The sequence below is a fragment of the Monodelphis domestica genome, chromosome 6, assembly GCF_027887165.1.
Source record: "Monodelphis domestica isolate mMonDom1 chromosome 6, mMonDom1.pri, whole genome shotgun sequence".
Classification (NCBI taxonomy): Eukaryota; Metazoa; Chordata; class Mammalia; order Didelphimorphia; family Didelphidae; genus Monodelphis; species Monodelphis domestica.
In genome coordinates this window covers 573,672-592,043 of record NC_077232.1, presented here as the reverse complement: position 1 = coordinate 592,043, position 18,372 = coordinate 573,672, and the positions used below count along the sequence as shown (strand labels likewise).

Sequence of the window (18,372 nt, the reverse complement as noted above, 5' to 3'; positions counted from 1 at the left end):
CTGCTCGCGCCCTCCGGGGTGGGGGGGACGCTTGAAAGCTGCTGACACGCGCGGCCCCTCCTCCCCGGCTGGCATGGCCGCGAGGTGCCAGGGGAGCCCCCAGTCCCCGCAGGGGAGCAGGGCGGAGCCGGGGGCGGAGCCGGCCGGGGCCCCACACTGCAGCGCCGGGCTAGACGCGGCACAGCGGCCAGGCGAGCGCGGCAGGACGGCTGGAGCTCCAGGGCCACCCCGAGCCGAGCGGAGCGGGAGCTGCGGCGCGGTGAGTGCCGCGATCGGGGCCGGGGCGCCCGCCTGCTGCTCCCTCTGTGCCGCGGGGCCGCGTGAGCACGCCCGGCCCGGGTTGTGCCCTGTGCCTTCCCGAGCACACGTGTCCCTGGAGGCCTGCTTCAGGGACCTGCCTGGGGCCAGCTTCCTGGCGGGCGGGCCCGGGTTGGGGCAGGCGCGGGCAGCGGCCCATCGCGGGGCCCCAAGGTGGGAGGGAGGCTCGCGGTGCGGGCCCCAGCCAGGGCCTGTGCCCAGCCAGGGGAGGGGGGACACCTTGGAGCTCGGAGACTGGCCGGCTCCTCTCGGCCCCCTGCCCTTCCTGTGCCTCAGTTTACCAGCCTGTGGAAAGCCCCCCTGGTGCAGTGCAGCCGTGCCTAGGGCTCGAGCTGGGAAAGAGCCCGCAGATTGTCCCTTTCCCAGGCTGGGGATGGGAGCAGCTGGGCAGCCCGTTTCCATGACGACAGACCCGGGTTGTGGCAGATGGAGGGGATGGTGTGCGGGAGGGGGGAGGAGCTAGTTCCGGAGTCGTGATTCCTAAAGAGAGATGGGGCTGGGGCAAAACATGGCTGCACCCTCGGTCCCTGCGCCCACACTTCAGGCCCTCCTCCAGGGCCCTTGTAAGGTTGTCGGGGCCTTGGCCCTGAGAGCCCTTCCCAGCCTCGGGGAGGACGAGATGTTCTGAGCCCTCCCCTCCCCCCAGACTCCATGGGAGCTTCTTCCCAGGGGCCTGGCTGGAGAGGGCGAGGGCCCTGGACCCTGCTTCAAGTCTGTGCACAAACCCTTTCCCCAAAGGATCCCGCTGAAAAGGGCTTCATAGGGAGGTCATGGGACTCAGCCAGGGTCACACATTTCTGGGTGTCTGAGGCCACATTTGAACTCAGATCTTCCTGTCTCCAAGGCCAGAGCTCCAGGCCTGTGAAGGAGGATTGAACCTAGGCTTGCCTGCTCTCTCCTCCCCCAAGGGGGGGGGGGGTCGCCTTTCAATGGCTGCTTTAGGCTTGTTGTGAGGGGAAGCTTGCTGCTGGGGTGTGTCCTAACCTAGCATGGTTAGGCCTTGGTCAGGACACTGCTACCCCCTTTAGAATACTGCCAGGGAATCTATGGCCCTGGATTCAAATTCCGACCCGCTGCCTTCTGCTTGTATGAAGCCTCAGAGGGCTTTTCCTCTTTCTGAGCCTCAGCTTCCATGGTCAGGAGGCAGTAAAGCAAGCCCTTGCCCACCATGGAGTGGGGGCCCAGAGCTGTAGAATGTTAGGGCTCCCCCATTTACTGAGGCCCAGGCAGAGGGATCGACATTCCCATGGCACCTCCTCCTGCCTGCCTGCTGAGGGCTTTCTAAACCAGCATTCCCTCCTTTAATCCTCACAACCCCACCCAGAGTCGGTGCTATCATCATCCCCAGTTTATAGATCCTAACAGGGTCACCCAGTTGTCCTGTCTCTTGGAACGGTGCAGGGTGCCCCTGTGGGCGGGCCCTGGGGTGTCTGACAGGAAAATGGGCACAGTCTAATCCTGGGAGAGGGACCCAGGTGGGATGGGGCCAGGCCAAAGCAGGGAGCAGACCCAGTGCTCTGGGGATGGGCCACCCTGCTTGCTGCCTGCTGAGGGGAGAATGACTTTGGAAGGCAACCTCTCGGCAGGCCTGCAGGATGGAGGGGTCTTGGAGCAGGGGCAAAGGGCTCTGGGGGATGGGCTGTCTCAGAGGTCAGGCCAGAGGGGGAGCCCCCCCCCAGTAGGAGGGGCCTCAGGTCTGTGGGTGCCCCAGAAGCTCCCAGCCAGCTTGCCAGCAAGAGCAGGGGGCCTGTTGGCATCCCTGCCAGTGGGCCTGGCTCCCAGCTCCGGGCTCCTGGCAACTGTGAATGGCTCTTTGAAAGTATCTCTGTCTCCCCCCAGCAGCCTGGCAGAAAATAGCCGGGAGCCTTCCTTCCTCTCCAGGAGGCATCTGGAACCAGAGAAACTGAGGCCGATGGGCTTTGTGCCTGCCTGCTGGCCCAAGCCTCTGCTGCCCGCTCCCACGCTCCCCACACACACTTGGGGCTGGGCAGTCAGCCAGGCAAAGGGGCACCCCCACCCCACCCCAGGGTGCCTGGCTCTGTCCTCTTCTCCCCCACTGCTCTGACCAACCCTGGAGGCAGTGCTTGCTCTAGCCTGCTTCTCTCTTTCCCAGGCTCCCTACCTCCTTAACTGAGGAGCCCAGAGTCAGGGAGACTCCTCTTCCTGAGTTCAAAGCCAGCCAAAGACACTGACTAGCTGGGTGACCCTGGGCAAGTCACCTCACCTCACCCTGTTTGCCTCTGTTTCCCCATCTGTAAAATGACCTGGAAAAGGATATGGCCCACTGCCAAGAAAACCCCAAATGAATGACTGAACAACAAGCCACTCTGGATTGAGAGCTGGGAGGTCCTGTGTTCAAATCTACCCTCAGATGCTTCCCTGCTGGGTGGCCCTGGACAAGTCCCTTACCCCCATTGCCTAGCCCTTATGGCAGTTCTCCCTTGGAACCAAAAGACTTGAATTGAGTCTAAGATGGAAGGGAAGGGAAAGTCTGGCAACCCCGGGGCCCTTGGAGCTCCCCCCGCCCGAGCTAAGCCCGCAGCTGATGCCAGAAATGGGCCCTGCTGGCCCCTGGCGCCCTTTGCTCCGGTTCCCGCCCTTCGGTGTCCCTGTCCTGTGCCCCATGCCCGGGGTCAGGGTCCGGCAGGGCGGAGACTCCGAAGCCCCGGCGGGGGGGGGGGGGGGGACGGGGGCGGGGGCGGGGAACGCGGCGGGATTGGCCCGGCCCGCCCCCCCCCCCCGCGGAAACGAAAGAGAAAGTGGTGCCCCTCCCCTTCCCCAGGGCCGCCCCTCCCCCGGGCTCCGTGGCCAATGGGCGCCGCCGGGGCCGCCCCTCCCCCGGGCCCGCCGGCCTTTATCTCTCCGGCTAGCTGGGGCTGAGGAGGCAGCTGCAGCTGGACCAGGACCGGGCCTGGGCGGGCGGGGAGGCGGGCAGGTAGGAGGGGACCCGAGCCCGAGACCAGGGCGCCGGGCGGCGGGCGGCGCGAGGCGGGGCGCCCCGGAGGTCCCGGGATGGCCGCCACCTGGGCCTCCCCCACCGAGGAGCGGCGGGGCACCCCGGGAGGGCCGCGTGTGCAGTGAGGGAAACCGAGGCCCAGGGGAAGGGGACCCCCCCCCAAGGTGACACCAGGAGCCCAGCCTCCCGGCTCCGCCGCCGCCGCCGCGGCCCCTGGGAAGGTGGAAGGTGCCATTGCAGAAGGGGGGGCTGGGAAGGGACTGGGCGGAGATCGGCTGCATCCGTGCGGGGGGAGGGGGTTGGAAGGTCGGGGTGGCCCTGCTGGCCTCCGCGGTGGGGGAGGGACTGAGCCTGTCTCCCCCCCTCAGTTCACAGGTGGGCAGTTGGAGGCCTCCGATTCTTAAGTGACTTGCCCAAGGTCACACAGCTTGTAAGTAAATAGCCCGCCTTGGATTTGAACCCAGGACCCCAAACTCGGTGATCTCTGGAAGTTCGGAACACTGAGCGCCCACCCCTTTGCAGTAGCCATCTTGGTCCTAAAGCCCTCAGACGAAGCCGCCTCGGCGCCCCTTCAGGCTGATGCTGGCCCTTTAAGGCACGATGCTAGCTAAGGCCGCGGCCAAGGATGGCCGGGCTGTGGATGCTGGCCTGGCCCTTTAAGAGCAGCCTGGGGAGGAGAGGGGCTGATTGGGTGGGGATTCCGAGGCCCCGCCCCCAAGAGCCCTGAAGCCCCGGCGGCCACCCCACGTGCGAAGTCCCCAGGGGGGCGGGAGGGGGGCTCAGCTCCTTCGCGCCCTTCCCGCAGGACAGACGACCACAAAGTTGCACCATCTGCCCTTCGGTCCCTGCCGCCGCCCCGTTAAATGGCTGATAAGCAGATCAGGTAAGGGCGCCCCTCCCCCACCCCCGCCCCGCCCAGGCCCTGCCCCCTCCCCCTCACTGTCCGGCCCGCCCTCTGTCTGCCTCAGTTTACCAGCCAAACTGATCAATGGAGGCATCGCGGGGCTCATCGGGGTCACCTGCGTGTTCCCCATCGACCTGGCCAAGACGCGGCTGCAGAACCAGCAGAACGGGCAGCGCATCTACAGCAGCATGTGAGTCTGGCGGGGGGGGGGGGGGGGGGGGGGGCGCCCGCGGGGGGGGGCGGGGCCAGCTCACGCCTCCGCCTCCCCCCTCAGGTCCGACTGCCTCGTCAAGACCATCCGCTCAGAGGGCTACTTCGGCATGTACAGAGGTGCGGGCGGGGCTGGGGGAGGATTAGGGCGGCCGCCGGCCAAGAGGATTGGGGGCGCCGTGCCAGCTGCGGCCGGCCGCTCCACAAATAGCTGCCCGGGCGGGTGATGGGTGTCGGGAAGTCAGCGCGCCCTCCCCGCAGGGGCCGCCGTGAACCTGACCCTGGTCACCCCCGAGAAGGCCATCAAGCTGGCCGCCAACGACTTCTTCCGCCACCACCTCGCCCAGGACGGGTGAGTGGGCGCCGCGGGCAGAAAGGTGGGCGGCTCCGGGTCCGGTCCCGCCGGGCGCCCTCACCCGCCTCCCGTCCTGCAGGCAGAAGCTGACGCTGCTGAGGGAGATGCTGGCGGGCTGCGGGGCGGGCACGTGCCAGGTCATCGTCACCACCCCCATGGAGATGCTCAAGATCCAGCTGCAGGACGCGGGGCGCCTGGGTAGGGGGGCGGCTCGGGCAGGGGGGGGGGCCGCTCCTGGGACTGCTTGGGGGGCCTCCTGACACCCCCCCACCCTGCCCTTTCCAGCGGCTCAGAAGAAGATGCTCGAGACCCAGGCCAGCCTCTCGGCCCCCGGGGCCGCCCCGTCGGTGCTGGGCTCCTCGGCCGCCCCCGCCCGGCCCACGGCCACCCAGCTGACCCGAGAGCTGTGGAGAAGCAAGGGCGTCGCGGGGCTCTACAAGGGGCTGGGTGCCACGCTGCTCAGGTATGGCGCTGCACGGGGCCGGGCTGGGCCGGGCCCCCCGCCTCGGCCCCCTCCAGCTCGCCCTCTCTTCCCCTCCCCCAGGGACGTCCCCTTCTCCATCGTCTACTTCCCCCTCTTTGCCAACCTGGACGCGCTGGGCCGCCCGGCGCCGGGAGAGAAGGCGCCCTTCTACGTGTCCTTCCTGGCGGGCTGCGTGGCCGGGAGCACGGCCGCCGTGGCCGTCAACCCCTGCGACGGTCAGTGGGCCCCGCGGTGGGCAGAGGGCGCCGGGTGGCCCGGGCCGTCCTGCCCCCCCTCATCTAACCTTCTCCCCGAGCAGTGGTCAAGACCCGCCTCCAGTCCCTGCAGCGGGGCGTCCATGAGGACACGTACTCGGGATTCCTGGACTGTGCCAGGTCTGGTGGGGGAGGGGGACCATGGGGAGGAGGGAGGGGGGCCGGGGGGAGGAGGGAGGGGGGCGGGGGGGGCGGGCCCTCACCACCACCTCCCTTCCCTCTCTCCGTCCCCAGGAAGATTCTGAGGAACGAAGGCCCCTCGGCCTTCCTCAAGGGCGCCTACTGCCGGGCCCTGGTCATCGCCCCCCTCTTCGGCATCGCCCAAGTGGTCTACTTTGTGGGCATCGGCGAGGCCCTGCTGGGGCTGCTCCCGGGCCGTCACGACTGAGCCCGTCCAGCTCCCGGCCCAGCCCCAGCCCCCCCCCAGGAGACCCCCACCTTAGAGCAGCAGGAGCACCTTGGCAGGAGAGACCCGAGTGCAAGGGGCGACCCACATGTTGCCCCGAGTGTCCCTGGCACAGGGCGGGTGGCAGAGCCCTTCCCCCTCCTACCGTGACTGGGATCAATTTTTTATTTATGCAGAAGCTGGAGACAAGACATTCCTCAGTCCCCGCCCCAGCCCAGGCTGGGGGGGGCCTCCAAGGCCTCGGGGGTCTTCTCGCCTTCCCCCTCTCTGAGCTGGCCTCAGGCTGAGGGGGGGACTGGTTATGGCCTCAGGCCCAGGCACAATCCTATTTATTCACCATGCCCAGAGCCCCGAGTGCGAGTGGCATAGACTGTGGGGATGGGGGTGGGCCTGGCACTACCCCTGAGAAAGCGCCCCATCTGTCTGTCCGTCCATAGCCATGCTGTCGGGGGCCCCTGCCGATCTCAGAGCTATCTGGCCGCTCTGCGGAGCCCGGCTCACCTCCCTCCTGACTCTGGAGCAGCCTTCAGGGCCTCTCTGGGCACGGGAGGGGATCTTATCCCGGGGTGCCCGCCTGAGGGTGGCACTGTAGAGGGCAGGCACAGACCTTCCCTGTGCTCCGGGGGGCCAAGTGTTGTTTCTGTATGGAGTCCTGTGTGCCGTCAGCTTCTTTTGTGTCTGACTAGTCGTGTGTGTGCGTGTGTGTCAGGAAGCAGGAAACGTCCCAGGATCCGCAAGGTGGGGCGTCTGGCCCCCCTGACCCTCCCTCTGCCCCCACCCACTAATCCCACTAGTTTAGGTGGTCCCCCGACCTGAGGGAGGGAGTCTCAGTGACACTAACCATGCTGGGAGGCTGCCTGTGGGAGCCTGAGCCACTCTTGGCCCTCCTTGCCCGCCGGTTGTGGATTCGAATCCTGGACAGGCCTGTACTTTCCAAAGCTGCTGCTTACAGAAGTATTTTTTTTTCCTTTCTGAACAAGAGTTTTAAAGGTTGTCATTTTTGTGTCTTGTCCTGTGAGAGAATAAAGAAATATTCTAAATAGATTCCTCCTGGCTGGGTGTGGGCAATGCTGCAAAGACCTCTGGGAAGGGGGAGGCAGAGCAGCTCCCGGTTCTGCCTGTCATTTACTGGCCATGAAGCCTCTGGAAAGCTCCTGCTTCTTTCGGGGCTTCAACTTCCCCATCTGTAAAATGGGCTGATCATCTGAGAATTCCTCCTGCCAACCTCCCCAGATGGCATGCCATGGGGAGGTGGGCCAAGAAGGCCTGGGCACCCTGGCACTCAGGAGGGCAGGAGCAACCAAACCAGAAATCCCTTTGGTCTGACTGTCTCTGAGCCAAGGGCCAAGGCCCACGTGGGAAGTGCCCAAGCCTGCTGGGCCCTGGCAGGAAGGGACTCTTCTGCTTCGCAGACCACCAGCACTGGAAGGGCAGGGGTACAGCAACCCCCAGTCTCTGAGCTGAAGGAGCCCAGGCCAGGGAAAGATCCCTCAGCCACGGGGCAAGACGCCCTCCACTTGTGTCCAGGAGGTGGAGGAGGGAAAGGAGCTGGGCCCGGGCTGGCGCCTCCTGCACAGGACCGAGATTGGGGTGACCGACAGGACCCTCCGGTGTCTGCTCCTTGGTCCATCCTCAGGCCAAACTGGCCATCCCCCGCCCAGCCTGCCCCACCAGAGGGGACCTATTATTCCAGCATGTCAGCAGTACTGTGGCCTGTCCCAGTCTGGGTGGAGGCTAAACCCGTCCCCAAACATTTGACCAGAGATGGCACCGGGGAGTCCTAGCTGGCTCGCCTGACCCATGAAAAGGAAATGAGATCAGCTAGGATGCCTGGGCCTCCCAGAGTCAGCCTGCCCTGGATTCGAAGTCAGCTTCAGACAGGAACTATAGAAGGCTGGGTGTATCATGTGACCCTCTCTCTGCCTCCATTTCCTCACCTGTAACACGGGGAGAGCACCAGCTCTTGCCTCCTAGTAATAGTACACATAGTAGGTGCTACATATGCATTTATTTCCTTCCTTATTTATTAGCCCTCTGTCCCTCTACTGATCTGTTCTAGAAGCTCCGCAAGACTCAACGTCAAGCTCACTGGCCTAGAGTTGGGAGCCTCATTTCTGCTCCCCCTTTTCTAGTTTGGGGGTCATTCCCACATTCCTAGTTCCTCCAGGGTGGCCTGGCACACTCTTGGCCACTAACTTCCAGCTGGCCATTTCTGTGTCCAGGTGGTTCCCCCTGCCCACTATAAGGCACCACAGCCCCTCCCCTGGGTCAGGCTGAGGCTTTGTTGCCCGAGGACTCCCACCTTTCTCCTTATTGGAATAGATCCCCGATGTTTGGGAGGATCTCCGAGAAACCTGCCAAGGTTCCTGGGAACGGACAGAATACCACACAGTGGGTGACTTCATCCCAGAGGAAAATGGCATCCGTCTGCGGACGGACGCTGGGCCCACACCTCACTGCCTTTGGGGTTTGTCTGCTCTAAGCTGTGTCTTCTTCCACAGTGTGATCTGCCTGGGCGTGTGGCATTCACGGTCACACGTGGATACTGAGCCACGGCGAGTGGCTCATCGTCTCAGCAAGGAAGGGAGGGAGGGAGGAGAAGATGCTGATGGAAGAGGTTCCTGCACGCCACTGGGCAAAAGGAAATGTGATGCTCAAGAGGGAGTGGCATCCACTGGGCAAAGGGGCCCCCCAAAGCCTGGGACTGCTCCAGTGGGCTGCAGCCCCCTCCCCGGCCGGCCCAGGCCTTTCACTGCTATGCGACACCAGCTCCCCCTCCTCACGGAGAATCCAGCTCAGACCGGAACTCTCCTCTCCCGTCTCTCTGCCCCTTGGGGGGACCTTGTCTCTTGGGGCTGGGTGGCAAGTGGCTGGAGTTTTCCATCGAAACCCATCTGTCTATTTCTGTACACGCAGACACACGTATGTTCACCCTCAGTGTGTGAGCGTGTATGCAGACGTGCCGTCTCGGGGACCCAGAACCCAGCACATCTACGTGTACCTGTGGGGGGCTCCTCAGTGCTTAGGTCTGGCTGGAGCCCAGAGGAGGTGGGGCTGCCTGGCAGGGACGGCTGAGGGAGTCTCCAAGTTCAGGGGTCCCAGGGCTGCTGGGGGGCTGGAGCAGTCTTTATCTGTTGGGGCGGGGAAGAAGGCCCCCGGGCCCCCCCCCCCGCCTCCCATTGGACCAGAGGCCCAGCCTGGATCCACCCTCTCCTGTCCCTGGGCTTCAGCTTTGTCTGGAGTGGTGCATTGTGGGAAACTCCCAAGTTCTTTATCCCCGCCCCCATCCTCCTCACCTTCCTCCTCCTCCAGTCCCTCCCAGCTCTTTGCAGACAAGGGCAGCACAGGGAGGTGGAGGCAGGAGAGGAGCAGCTCGGTCCCTGCTGCCCCTGCCCGGCGGATTCCTGGTAAGCCCTCAGCCTCAGTGGGAGTGAGAGAGAGGAAGCGGGTGCTGGGGGGAGGGATTTGTGGGCCGAGGGATGGCTGGGCGGCTGCCCCACCTTCCTGAAGGTCACAGGCTTGGAAAAGGAGCGGCCGGAGCGGGCCAGGCGGGCCGGGCTGGCCTCGGGAGCCCTCCCCTGTGGCAGGGGGACGCCGGGCAGAAATGCGGGGGGGGGGGGGCAGGGGAGCAGCCTTGGCTTGGGGACGGCATTCCGAGGGTAAAAATAGTCCTAGGTGAGGGGGGCTCTTGGTCTGCCTTCCTCCTCCTCCTCCTCCTCCTCCTCCTCCTCCTCCTCCTCCTCCTCCTCCTCCTCCTCCTCCTCCTCTGCTCAGAGCAGGCCTGGGGGATGGGGGGGAGGGGATGGCCCAGCCTTGGCTTTCAAGGTGACCTTCAGGAGGCTGTGGAGGGCAAAGGCCCTGCTTATTCCAGGCCTGCAGGAGAGGCTGGACCGGGGCAGGGGCAGGCGAGGCGCCCCCCCAGACCCGGGCCCAGCTCCATCCCTCTCTGCCCCCCCAAACTCCCACCCGGGCCCTGGTCTCCGGGCACCAGACAGGGGAGGGGAGGGGGGCAGCCCAGGGGACGAGCTCTGGGAAGAGGCACCGGCCGGAGGAAGAGGCAGGGCAGACGCTTCGGGTGTCAGGCAGGGAGGCTGAGGCTCTCCGAGCTGGCGCCCGGCGGTGTGGGGCAAACAGGCGCCCTGCCGGGGAGACAAGTGGCCCCGTCACTGCCCACCACCCTGTACATCAGGAAGGGAAGCCCCCGGGTCACCCCCCAAGCCCATCCCGGGCCCTTGAAGGCTCTCTCCCAGCAGGCCTCACCCTGAGAGCACGGGGGGGGGCCTGCCTCCTCTCAGGGTGGGCCAAAATGGGGGGCTCCCCAAAGCAGGAGTCTGGAACCATAATCGAACTGGGCCTCAGCTACCGCCTCTGCAAAATGGGCTAATGGCTGCGGGTTCTGCTTGGCTGGGGTAAAAGTCCGTCTGAGGGCAGCACCTGTGAAACTGGCACCTATGGGGCCCCCTACGTGGGGAGCTCGGCCTTCCTCTCGGGCCTTGTGGGCACCCACCCGGGCTCTTCCCCTCCCCAGCCTCCCACAGAAGGCTCCGGGATGCCTGACTCGTCCTTCTTCTCCAGATTCCGGCCATGCCCAGGGACCCTCTCCACTGAGCCGCAGCTGCCCTCCTCCAGACCTGCCCCTGCAGCCCAGCCGAAGTCTGCTCAGGGCCGCCAGGCTCGCCCAGCCCAACATGGAGGCCAAAGGGAGACCTAGCAGCGGCCCCAAGGCCGAGCCCAAGCCCTCCTCGGCCCCCGCCGCGCCCCCGGCCAAGGCTGAGAAGAAGGAGGCTCCGGAAAAGCGGGAGCAGCCGCCCACGCCCCCAGCGCCCCCCAAGAAGGCCCAGGCGCCTGCTGACCCAGCTCTGCTCAACAGCCACAGCAACCTGAAGCCCAGCCCCGGAGCCCCCGCAGCCCCCAGTGTGCCGGCTGCCTCAGAGCCCAAGGGCCCCGGGGATGGCGCTGAGGAAGAGGGCGCCGCCGCAGCCCCCGGGGGCCCCGGCACCTTTGAGAACCTGAAGCCGCTGCTCATGGCTGGCGGGGTGGCTGTGGCTGCCTTGGCAGTGATTCTGGGGGTGGCTTTCTTGGCTCGGAAAAAATAGTGAGTGCTGCCAGGGGAGGGGGGCGGGGGAAGAGGGCACCCAGGGGCCAGAGCAGCCTCCTGTCCGGCTCCTTCGGAAATCCGTGCATGCGTGGGGAGATTCTCTATTGTAACTAGGCACCTAATCATATTATATATATATACACACATACCTCTAGAGACACACACTGGCTGCCTGGTGAGGCGGGCAGAAAAGGACCCGATCCAGGGTGCCCTTCCCAGGCCCCTCCTCCCCACCCCCACCCCAGGGCCTGCAAGGCAGGGAGGGGCCTACTTTGTGGGAAGGAAGAAGGGAATTCTGCCTGGTTCTGGGTCAGCACCCAGAGCCCGAAGGGGTGCTGGTCAGAGGGGAGGCAGGCCTAGTCTGGACCAGATGCCCACAGGACAAGGGCTGCTCATCCCTGCCCAGGAGGCCGTCAGATCAAGGCTACTGTGCTGTGGCTGCACCCTGCCAGGTGTCATCATGGAGACCAGCTGATCCTGGCAGAGGGTGGCCAAAAGGATGCCAGAGGGATGTCACGGCCCAGTCTGACAACAGGCAGGAATAGCAACGCTTGGAACATCCTTCAGCTGCCCGTAGCCCATGCCAGTCTAGAGGGACTGGAGGACCTTCTGCCCCTGTGGCAGGTGGGAGAGAGTGACAACTGGCCTGTCCACAGGGTTGTGGGCACAGTCATGCTGAGTCTGTAGAACTTTCAAGGGTGTGTGTGCGTGTGTGAGTGTGTCTGTGTGTGAGTGTGGTTCTATGTCTGTGTCTGTGTGTGAGTGTGGTTCTGTGTCTGTGTCTGTGTGTGAGTGTGGTTCTGTGTCTGTGTGTGAGTGTGGTTCTGTGTCTGTGTGTGTGTGGTTCCGTGTCTGTGTGTGTGTATGAGTGTGTCTGTGTGTGAATGTGGTTCTATGTCTGTGTGCATGTGTGTGTGTCTGTGTGTGAGTGTGGTTCTGTGTCTCAGTGTGTCTGTGTCTCTGTGTCTGTGTGCGTGTGTGAGTGTGTCTGTGTGTGAGTGTGGTTCTGTGTCTGTGTCTGTGTGTGAGTGTGGTTCTGTGTCTGTGTGTGAGTGTGGTTCTGTGTCTGTGTGTGTGTGGTTCTGTGTCTGTGTGTCTGTGTGTGAGTGTGGTTCTGTGTCTCAGTGTGTCTGTGTCTCTGTGTCTGTGTGTGAGTGTGGTTCTGTGTCTGTGTGCATGTGTGTGTGTCTGTGTGTGAGTATGGTTCTGTGTCTGTGTGTCTGTGGTTCTGTGTCTGTGTGCATGTGTGTGTGGTTCCGTGTCTGTGTGTGTGTATGAGTGTGTCTGTGTGTGAATGTGGTTCTATGTCTGTGTGCATGTGTGTGTGTCTGTGTGTGAGTGTGGTTCTGTGTCTCAGTGTGTCTGTGTCTCTGTTTGTGTCTGTGTGCGTGTGTGAGTGTGTCTGTGTGTGAGTGTGGTTCTGTGTCTGTGTCTGTGTGTGAGTGTGGTTCTGTGTCTGTGTGGTTCTGTGTCTGTGTGTGTGTGGTTCTGTGTCTGTGTGTCTGTGTGTGAGTGTGGTTCTGTGTCTCAGTGTGTCTGTGTCTCTGTGTCTGTGTGTGAGTGTGGTTCTGTGTCTGTGTGCATGTGTGTGTGTCTGTGTGTGAGTATGGTTCTGTGTCTGTGTGTCTGTGGTTCTGTGTCTGTGTGTCTGTGGTTCTGTGTCTGTGTGTCTGTGTGTGAGTGTGGTTCTGTGTCTGTGTGCATGTGTCTCAGTGTGTGTGTGTGTGAGTGTGTGTGTGGTTCTGTGTGTTTCTGTGTGTGTCTGTAGTGTGAGTGTGTCTCTGTGTGTCTTGAGTGTCTCTATATGTGTGTCTCAGTGTGTCTGAGTGTGTGTTTGTGTGTCTCAGTGTGTGTGTGTGAGTGTGAGTGTGTCTGTGTGGTTCTGTGTGTGTCTCAGTGTGTCTGAGTGTGTGTTTGTGTGTGCGTGCACCCGCGTGCTGTCCTACCCTGGAGAAGCGCTAATGGCCACCCGGGTGGCCTGGAGCTGCCCTTTGTCCCTCGCTCCCCTCGTCCCTGTCCTCCTTTCCCTTCAGGGCGGAGCCTGGGGGGCCGGAAGGGCGCAGCCAGGCCTGGGGTTCCGGGGTGCCACCTTTCTTCCAGGACTTCTCTGCGGTGGGAGAGACTAGAGAGAGTCCCCCGGAGCTGGCACGGAGGGCAGCCAGCACTGGGGGGGGCCAGAGTGGCCAAGCAGCAGCGCCCAGCCGGCTAAGGCTGCCGTCAGAAGGGGGAGGCGGCCCCCCCTTCACCCCAGGGGGAATCTGCCCTCCGCTTGTCCCTCAGCCCCGGCCTTCCGGGCCCTTCCCTTCCCTTCCCCAAGCTGCAGAGTCCGCAGAGAGCCCCCTCCCCCCGCCCGGGAGCCAGCGTTTGCGCGGATCGGGGGCGGGGCCAGGAGACAATGAGGCATCGGCCCCCTCCCCCTCCCCAACCAGCGGGGAGCTGTCCGAGGGTCTGAAGGGGCGGGGCCTGTATACCTCGGACAGCGCCCGCCAGGGCGGCCTCCCAGCTCCGGCCCCGCCCCCTCGGCCGCCCCAGGAGGAGAGAGTCCGCCCCGCCCCTCAGTCGCCCCCCTTTACTTTGACGTTAAACAAGCGTATCCATGCAATAATGCCGATAGACTAGAAATACTAGATTGAAATCTGAGGTAGCCTAGAGCTGCTGCTTCGCCCCGCCCCCTCCCGCCCCGGCCCCTCCCCCGCCCCTGCGGAATCTAGTATTAGCTTCACCCCCCTGGTGTGTGTGTCCGTGTGCGTGTCCGCGTCTCTGTCCGTGTGTGTGTGTCTGAGCGGTGCTGGGCGCCGGGGCGCAGGGCGGCGGATGGGGCCCGGACCCACCCTTTGGCCAGCTGGGAGGCAGCCGCTGAGTTGGTCTGAAATAAACGCTCTATATTGTCTACTTCCGGCGGCTCAGAGCTCTGTCTGCCCGCCTGGCCCTCCGTCCCCTCCTGCAGGGTCCCGACCTGACGGACCCCTCCATCAATCAGCCCTAAAGACCTCCTGGGTGGGGGGGCTCCAAATCTGGCCTCTGCCCCTTCCTGGCTGTGCCACCCAGGGCAAGCCCCGTGTGGAGCGGGAAGAGGCTGCTCCCCTCCCCCTCTCCTCCCAGGCCTGAAGACATTCCTCCCATCCCCTCCTGCCATGGGGGCACTCGGTCTCTAAGAGGCTTGCCACCACTGGCCAGCATGGGTGAAAGGTCAAGGTTTGCTTCCGGCCTACTCTGTGCCAGGCAAAGTGGACCCAGCCCCGCCCTCCAAGTGCTGAGCCCTGGGAATATGAGACTGCCCAGGAATGGGAGGGGAATGCACTAGCAGCAAATGAGATTCCAGCTTCTGCTTGAACACTCCCCAGAGATGGGGAGCTCACCCCCCTGACCAACCAGCCCAGGCCACTTTTAGAAAATGTCATTTGTGCCTCTTGGTGGCACCATTAGTCCTGGTTCTGCCCTCTGAAAGCCAACTTGACCGGGCTGTTCCTCAGCAATGATGCCTGTCCCCACCCCTCTCCCTCCCTGATCTTCAGGGCTCCCTTCAAGGGATCCTCCTTTCAGGCCAGAGCCCTGCATTCTTCAGCCCAGTCTAACCACAGACACAATGGTTCCTACTTCTCTTATGCTTTTCAAGGGGCTCTCCTATTAATCTCACATCAGATCTTCACCACAGTGCTATTAGGCCCATTTTACAGATAAGAAAACTGAGGCCCAGAGAGCTGAAGCACCTTGCACAGTTACTAAGTCAGCAAGAAGCCTAAGTCCAGTAAGTGCCTGAGGGTCAGGATGGGAGGCCACTCTCCCAGACTGCACATCTGTGCGGGTATGATGTGTCCATTGGAAAAACCCAGAACTATTACGTAGTCAAAATCCCTCTTTACTCAAGGGCAAAAAGGGGTTCACTGCTAGGAGGCCTTGACAGGGAGCCACGAGTCACACACGGCTGCACAGTCTGAGGACCGACCCCTGGGAGCGGCACCTCCAAGATGGACTCCAGACAACAAAAGAATCAGGATCCTCTATACCATTTGGGGGATCCTGGACAAGGAAAGATGATGGACATCAGTATGGTGACACGGACAGGATACAATCCAGCCTGGGAAAGGAATCATAGCTGGAGGGGAGCATGTAAGAGGAGGGGCTGCTTACACTGGATACTAAAGGATGGTCCCTGCCCTGGTGAGGATCTTCTCCAGAAAGGGCCGGATACAACCCAGGAGACTCCCTAAGACCATGAGGGTCCTTAGCATATGCTCAGTCCCACCCAACTTGATTGAGGGTCCCCCACTCAGTCTGGAACTGCCAGCCTGGGATCCCCTTCAGGGTAGATTCTCATGGGAAAAGGGAACAAGGACAAGCTTTGGGGTCTCCAACCTACAAGCTAGTCCTGAAACTTGGGGTTCACCAGATCTCACCAGGCCACAAGTTTGGGATCCCCAGATTCCATGTTGACATGATGTTCTTCTAAAATATGGCCCCAAGCCAGGGCCGCTGATGCTGCCTCTCCAGGGGCCGCCCCATCACCCTCACTGACCCAGTTCCCAAGCAAAGCTTGAGGTCCTCTCCAAAGTCCAGACTCTGTTAAAGCCACCACAGGGGCCACCCACTACAGGGTCACATAGCTGATCACTCCCCATCCACTTCCTGCCCCAGGCTGCCAGCTCTGAATCACTGCTGCCTCCATCCTCCATGATTTCTCTGGCACCTTAGCTCCTTCAGGGACAATTCCCTTCTTTTGTCATCTCTGAAGAGGGTCACTCAGGCCAGAGAGTTGGGGCTGAGACTTGAACTCAGACCCTGGAGACACATTTAGGCAGCAATTCTGTTACATAAGCTGCTACCTCTTGACTACTTTCTCCTCCTCCTCCTCTTCCTTCCTTCCTTTCTTTCTTTCTCCTCCTTCCTCTTCTTTTTCTCCTTTTTCTTCCTCTTCCTCTCCTTTTCCCTCTTCTTCCTCTTCTCCTCCTCCTCCTCTAAACATCTGAAAAGAGGTCCATAGTCTTCGCAGAATGACAGAGGTGTCCAGGACACACCCAAGAAGGTTTTTCTATATGTGCCAGCCAGCCATATAAAATTCCTGCTTCAATGGTAGCAGTCCAGGCATGTATAGCGGGACTCAGAAAGCAAGTTCAAGAGGTACATGCTCATTTTTGCCCAGCTAAGTTCTCTGTCCTAGGTTCAGGACTTAACCTCTTTAAATTCCTAACCCATCCTGGAGGAAGACCAACCTACTATCTGGGTCCTGGGTTTGACAAAAACAACCAATTAGCATCTGTAGCAAACCAGCTTAGGTGCGTTAGGCCATATGTGCTCTTGATTTGGGCTTTAGCTATATCTATTGTCTTAGTGTGCATCTGGTGAGGACTACCTAACTAGTGAGACCACCTTGGTCCCTTCCCCATTCCTTCTTGTAGCCCTGAGAAACAGGAGAAAACTCTTCTCTACCAAAGCCCTTGACCACTAGAGCGATATTCCATCAGAGCTCAATTCTACCCAGAGCCTATTTGCTAGAAGGACTGAAGTAGCCCCAAAAAAACCAAAGATGGAAAAATTACCCCTGTTCGAATTTTTAGGGGACAGACTTGGTTTACCTTCCCTCCAGGAGATAAAACTGTTTAGGCAGATAACAAACTGGTTTCTGCTTAGCTTGGGGGGCAGGAGACAAAAGAGGAGTTTCAGGAATATCAAAGGGCCAGCGAACTAACATTTGGCTAAGTGAAGATAAACACTCCTTGGATAACAGCCCCCTCATAAATCTAAGAATTGTCACCCCATCTCGGACCCCACATTCCTGTGTTAAGGTTTGTTTGTTAGATAAGGACCCTGTAATGTATATAATCTGGTCCTTAATGTCAAACCGACACAGTTTTCCGTTAGGGAATTCTGCCCCAGATGGTAGATTCTTTATTTCTCTCTTTTACTAATAAATTATAGTTCTAATAATTGAAATTCTAGGTGTTTGAACTCATTTGTGAAGTGTACCACTTCAGGACTACTCTTTTGCTACTATTCTCTTGTCTCTGAGTCTTTCTTTGTTGTGTTGCTCTATCTTATCAGTCTTTCTTCCTTTATGGTTTCCCCTCTCCTTTTCCCTCATTACCCATTCTCCCTCAGTCTTCAACCTCCCTTCTGAGTGTTCACCCATGAATATATAAATTTGTGGGGAATACTATTGTGCTGTAAGGAACAATGAACTGAAGGATTTCTACATGAACTGGACGAACCTCCATGAACTGATGCAGATTGAAATAAACAGAACCAGGAGAACATTGTACACAGAGACTGATACATTGTGGCACAATCAAATGTAATTGACTTTACTACTAGCAGCACTGCAGTGATCCAGGACAATCCCGAAGGACTCAGGAGAAAGAATGTATCCACATCCTGAGAAAGAACTGTGGGAATGGAAATGCAGAAAATACATGCTTTATCACTTGTTTATATAGGTATAGCATTTGGGGTTTTGGCTTTAAAAGATTGCTCTGTTGCAAAAATGAATAATATGGAAATAGGTATCAAGTGATAACACACATATAACCCAGAGGCATCACTTGTTGGCTCTGGGAAGGGGAAGGGAAGAGGGGAGGGACAGAACATGAATCATGTAGCCATGGAAATTTTTTTTTAATGTTAAGCTTTAGCCCCCACACTCCCCCGCAAAAAAAAAAAAAACCCTGCTTCAAAAGGACAAGGCCCATATTTCTCCTGTCAACAAACAATAAATGTATCCTCACCCAGGGGTGAAGGTGACTTTTTTCCTTGGCCAGCCATACCTAAGACTTGACTAATCTTTTCCTGAAACTCTCCCCTCCCCTCAGGGCACACAGGGCTCCCTTGGCATCAGCTCTAGGATTCCTCTCTGGATGGTTTGGGGGTTGGGGTCTTTTCTCTCCTCCACAGTATCATGGATGCCCAAATTCCTTTTTTTCAAACCCATAGCTCAGCCCCAAGGACCTTTGGAGCCCTCTCCCAGATCCAGGCAAAGAGATCTGTACCAGGCTGCTGGTCTATCAGATCAAGGCTATTGTGAAAAAGAATTCTTTATTCCTTTTGTTAATTTAATGGAGGACCTGGAAGTACTCTTACCATAGAGATGTGTAGGGATTAACCAGCCCACAGTGACAGGAAGGAGAAACCATAGAGACAGGAAGGAGGAACCATAGAGACAGGAAGTGAGGTAGGGAGAGAGGGGATAAAAGGAGGCCAGCATAAATTGGTGGGTCTGTCAGTTACTGACAGTTAGAGCTGGCAGTTAGGGGGAAGTTAACTGCTGGGAGTGTGTTGTGTTGGTGATTGGCATTTAGTTGCTGGAATATGAAGGCTGGACCGAGCTTACTGAGAGGGCTTTTTGGCTTTAGCCTTTAGAGGGTTTTTTGATTTGGGGGGTTGGGGCTTTTAGTTT

At 60.3% G+C, this 18,372-nt stretch overlaps 2 protein-coding genes across 9 annotated transcripts; both read left to right on the top strand.

The window, feature by feature from the left end:
* The first annotated feature begins 120 nt into the window (after positions 1-120).
* SLC25A22 (solute carrier family 25 member 22) lies at positions 121-6,931 on the top strand. 8 transcript variants are annotated; one of them, XM_056801108.1, is made up of 11 exons: positions 121-259; positions 3,643-3,704; positions 4,085-4,157; positions 4,243-4,368; positions 4,453-4,508; positions 4,650-4,740; positions 4,823-4,941; positions 5,029-5,206; positions 5,288-5,442; positions 5,526-5,601; positions 5,716-6,931. In XM_056801108.1, exons 3-11 carry the CDS (start codon positions 4,138-4,140, stop codon positions 5,867-5,869), a joined length of 975 nt encoding a protein of 324 aa, XP_056657086.1. In that variant the 5' UTR covers positions 121-259; positions 3,643-3,704; positions 4,085-4,137; the 3' UTR covers positions 5,870-6,931. The 8 variants fall into 8 exon arrangements, with proteins under 8 accessions (XP_056657086.1, XP_056657084.1, XP_056657087.1 ...); XM_056801106.1 differs by having other exon boundaries at positions 4,080-4,157; XM_056801105.1 differs by lacking the exon at positions 121-259 and adding an exon at positions 3,098-3,253 and having other exon boundaries at positions 4,080-4,157.
* Positions 6,932-9,096: 2,165 nt separating this feature from the next.
* On the top strand, positions 9,097-13,877 carry CEND1 (cell cycle exit and neuronal differentiation 1). Its single transcript, XM_056801114.1, has 2 exons — positions 9,097-9,294; positions 10,463-13,877. The coding sequence occupies exon 2, from the start codon at positions 10,576-10,578 to the stop codon at positions 10,981-10,983; it is 408 nt and encodes a 135-aa protein (XP_056657092.1). The 5' UTR covers positions 9,097-9,294; positions 10,463-10,575; the 3' UTR covers positions 10,984-13,877.
* The last annotated feature ends 4,495 nt before the right edge of the window (positions 13,878-18,372 follow it).

Excerpts from the sequence above, each read along its gene's own strand:
- CEND1 (XM_056801114.1), top strand. The coding sequence starts at position 10,576 with ATGGAGGCCAAAGGGAGACCTAGCAGCGGCCCCAAGGCCGAGCCCAAG.
- SLC25A22 (XM_056801109.1), top strand. The coding sequence starts at position 4,138 with ATGGCTGATAAGCAGATCAG. Across the intron at positions 4,158-4,242 it reads ATGGCTGATAAGCAGATCAG|TTTACCAGCCAAACTGATCA; the intron begins GTAAGGGCGCCC and ends TGTCTGCCTCAG. Across the intron at positions 4,509-4,649 it reads CTACTTCGGCATGTACAGAG|GGGCCGCCGTGAACCTGACC; the intron begins GTGCGGGCGGGG and ends CCCTCCCCGCAG.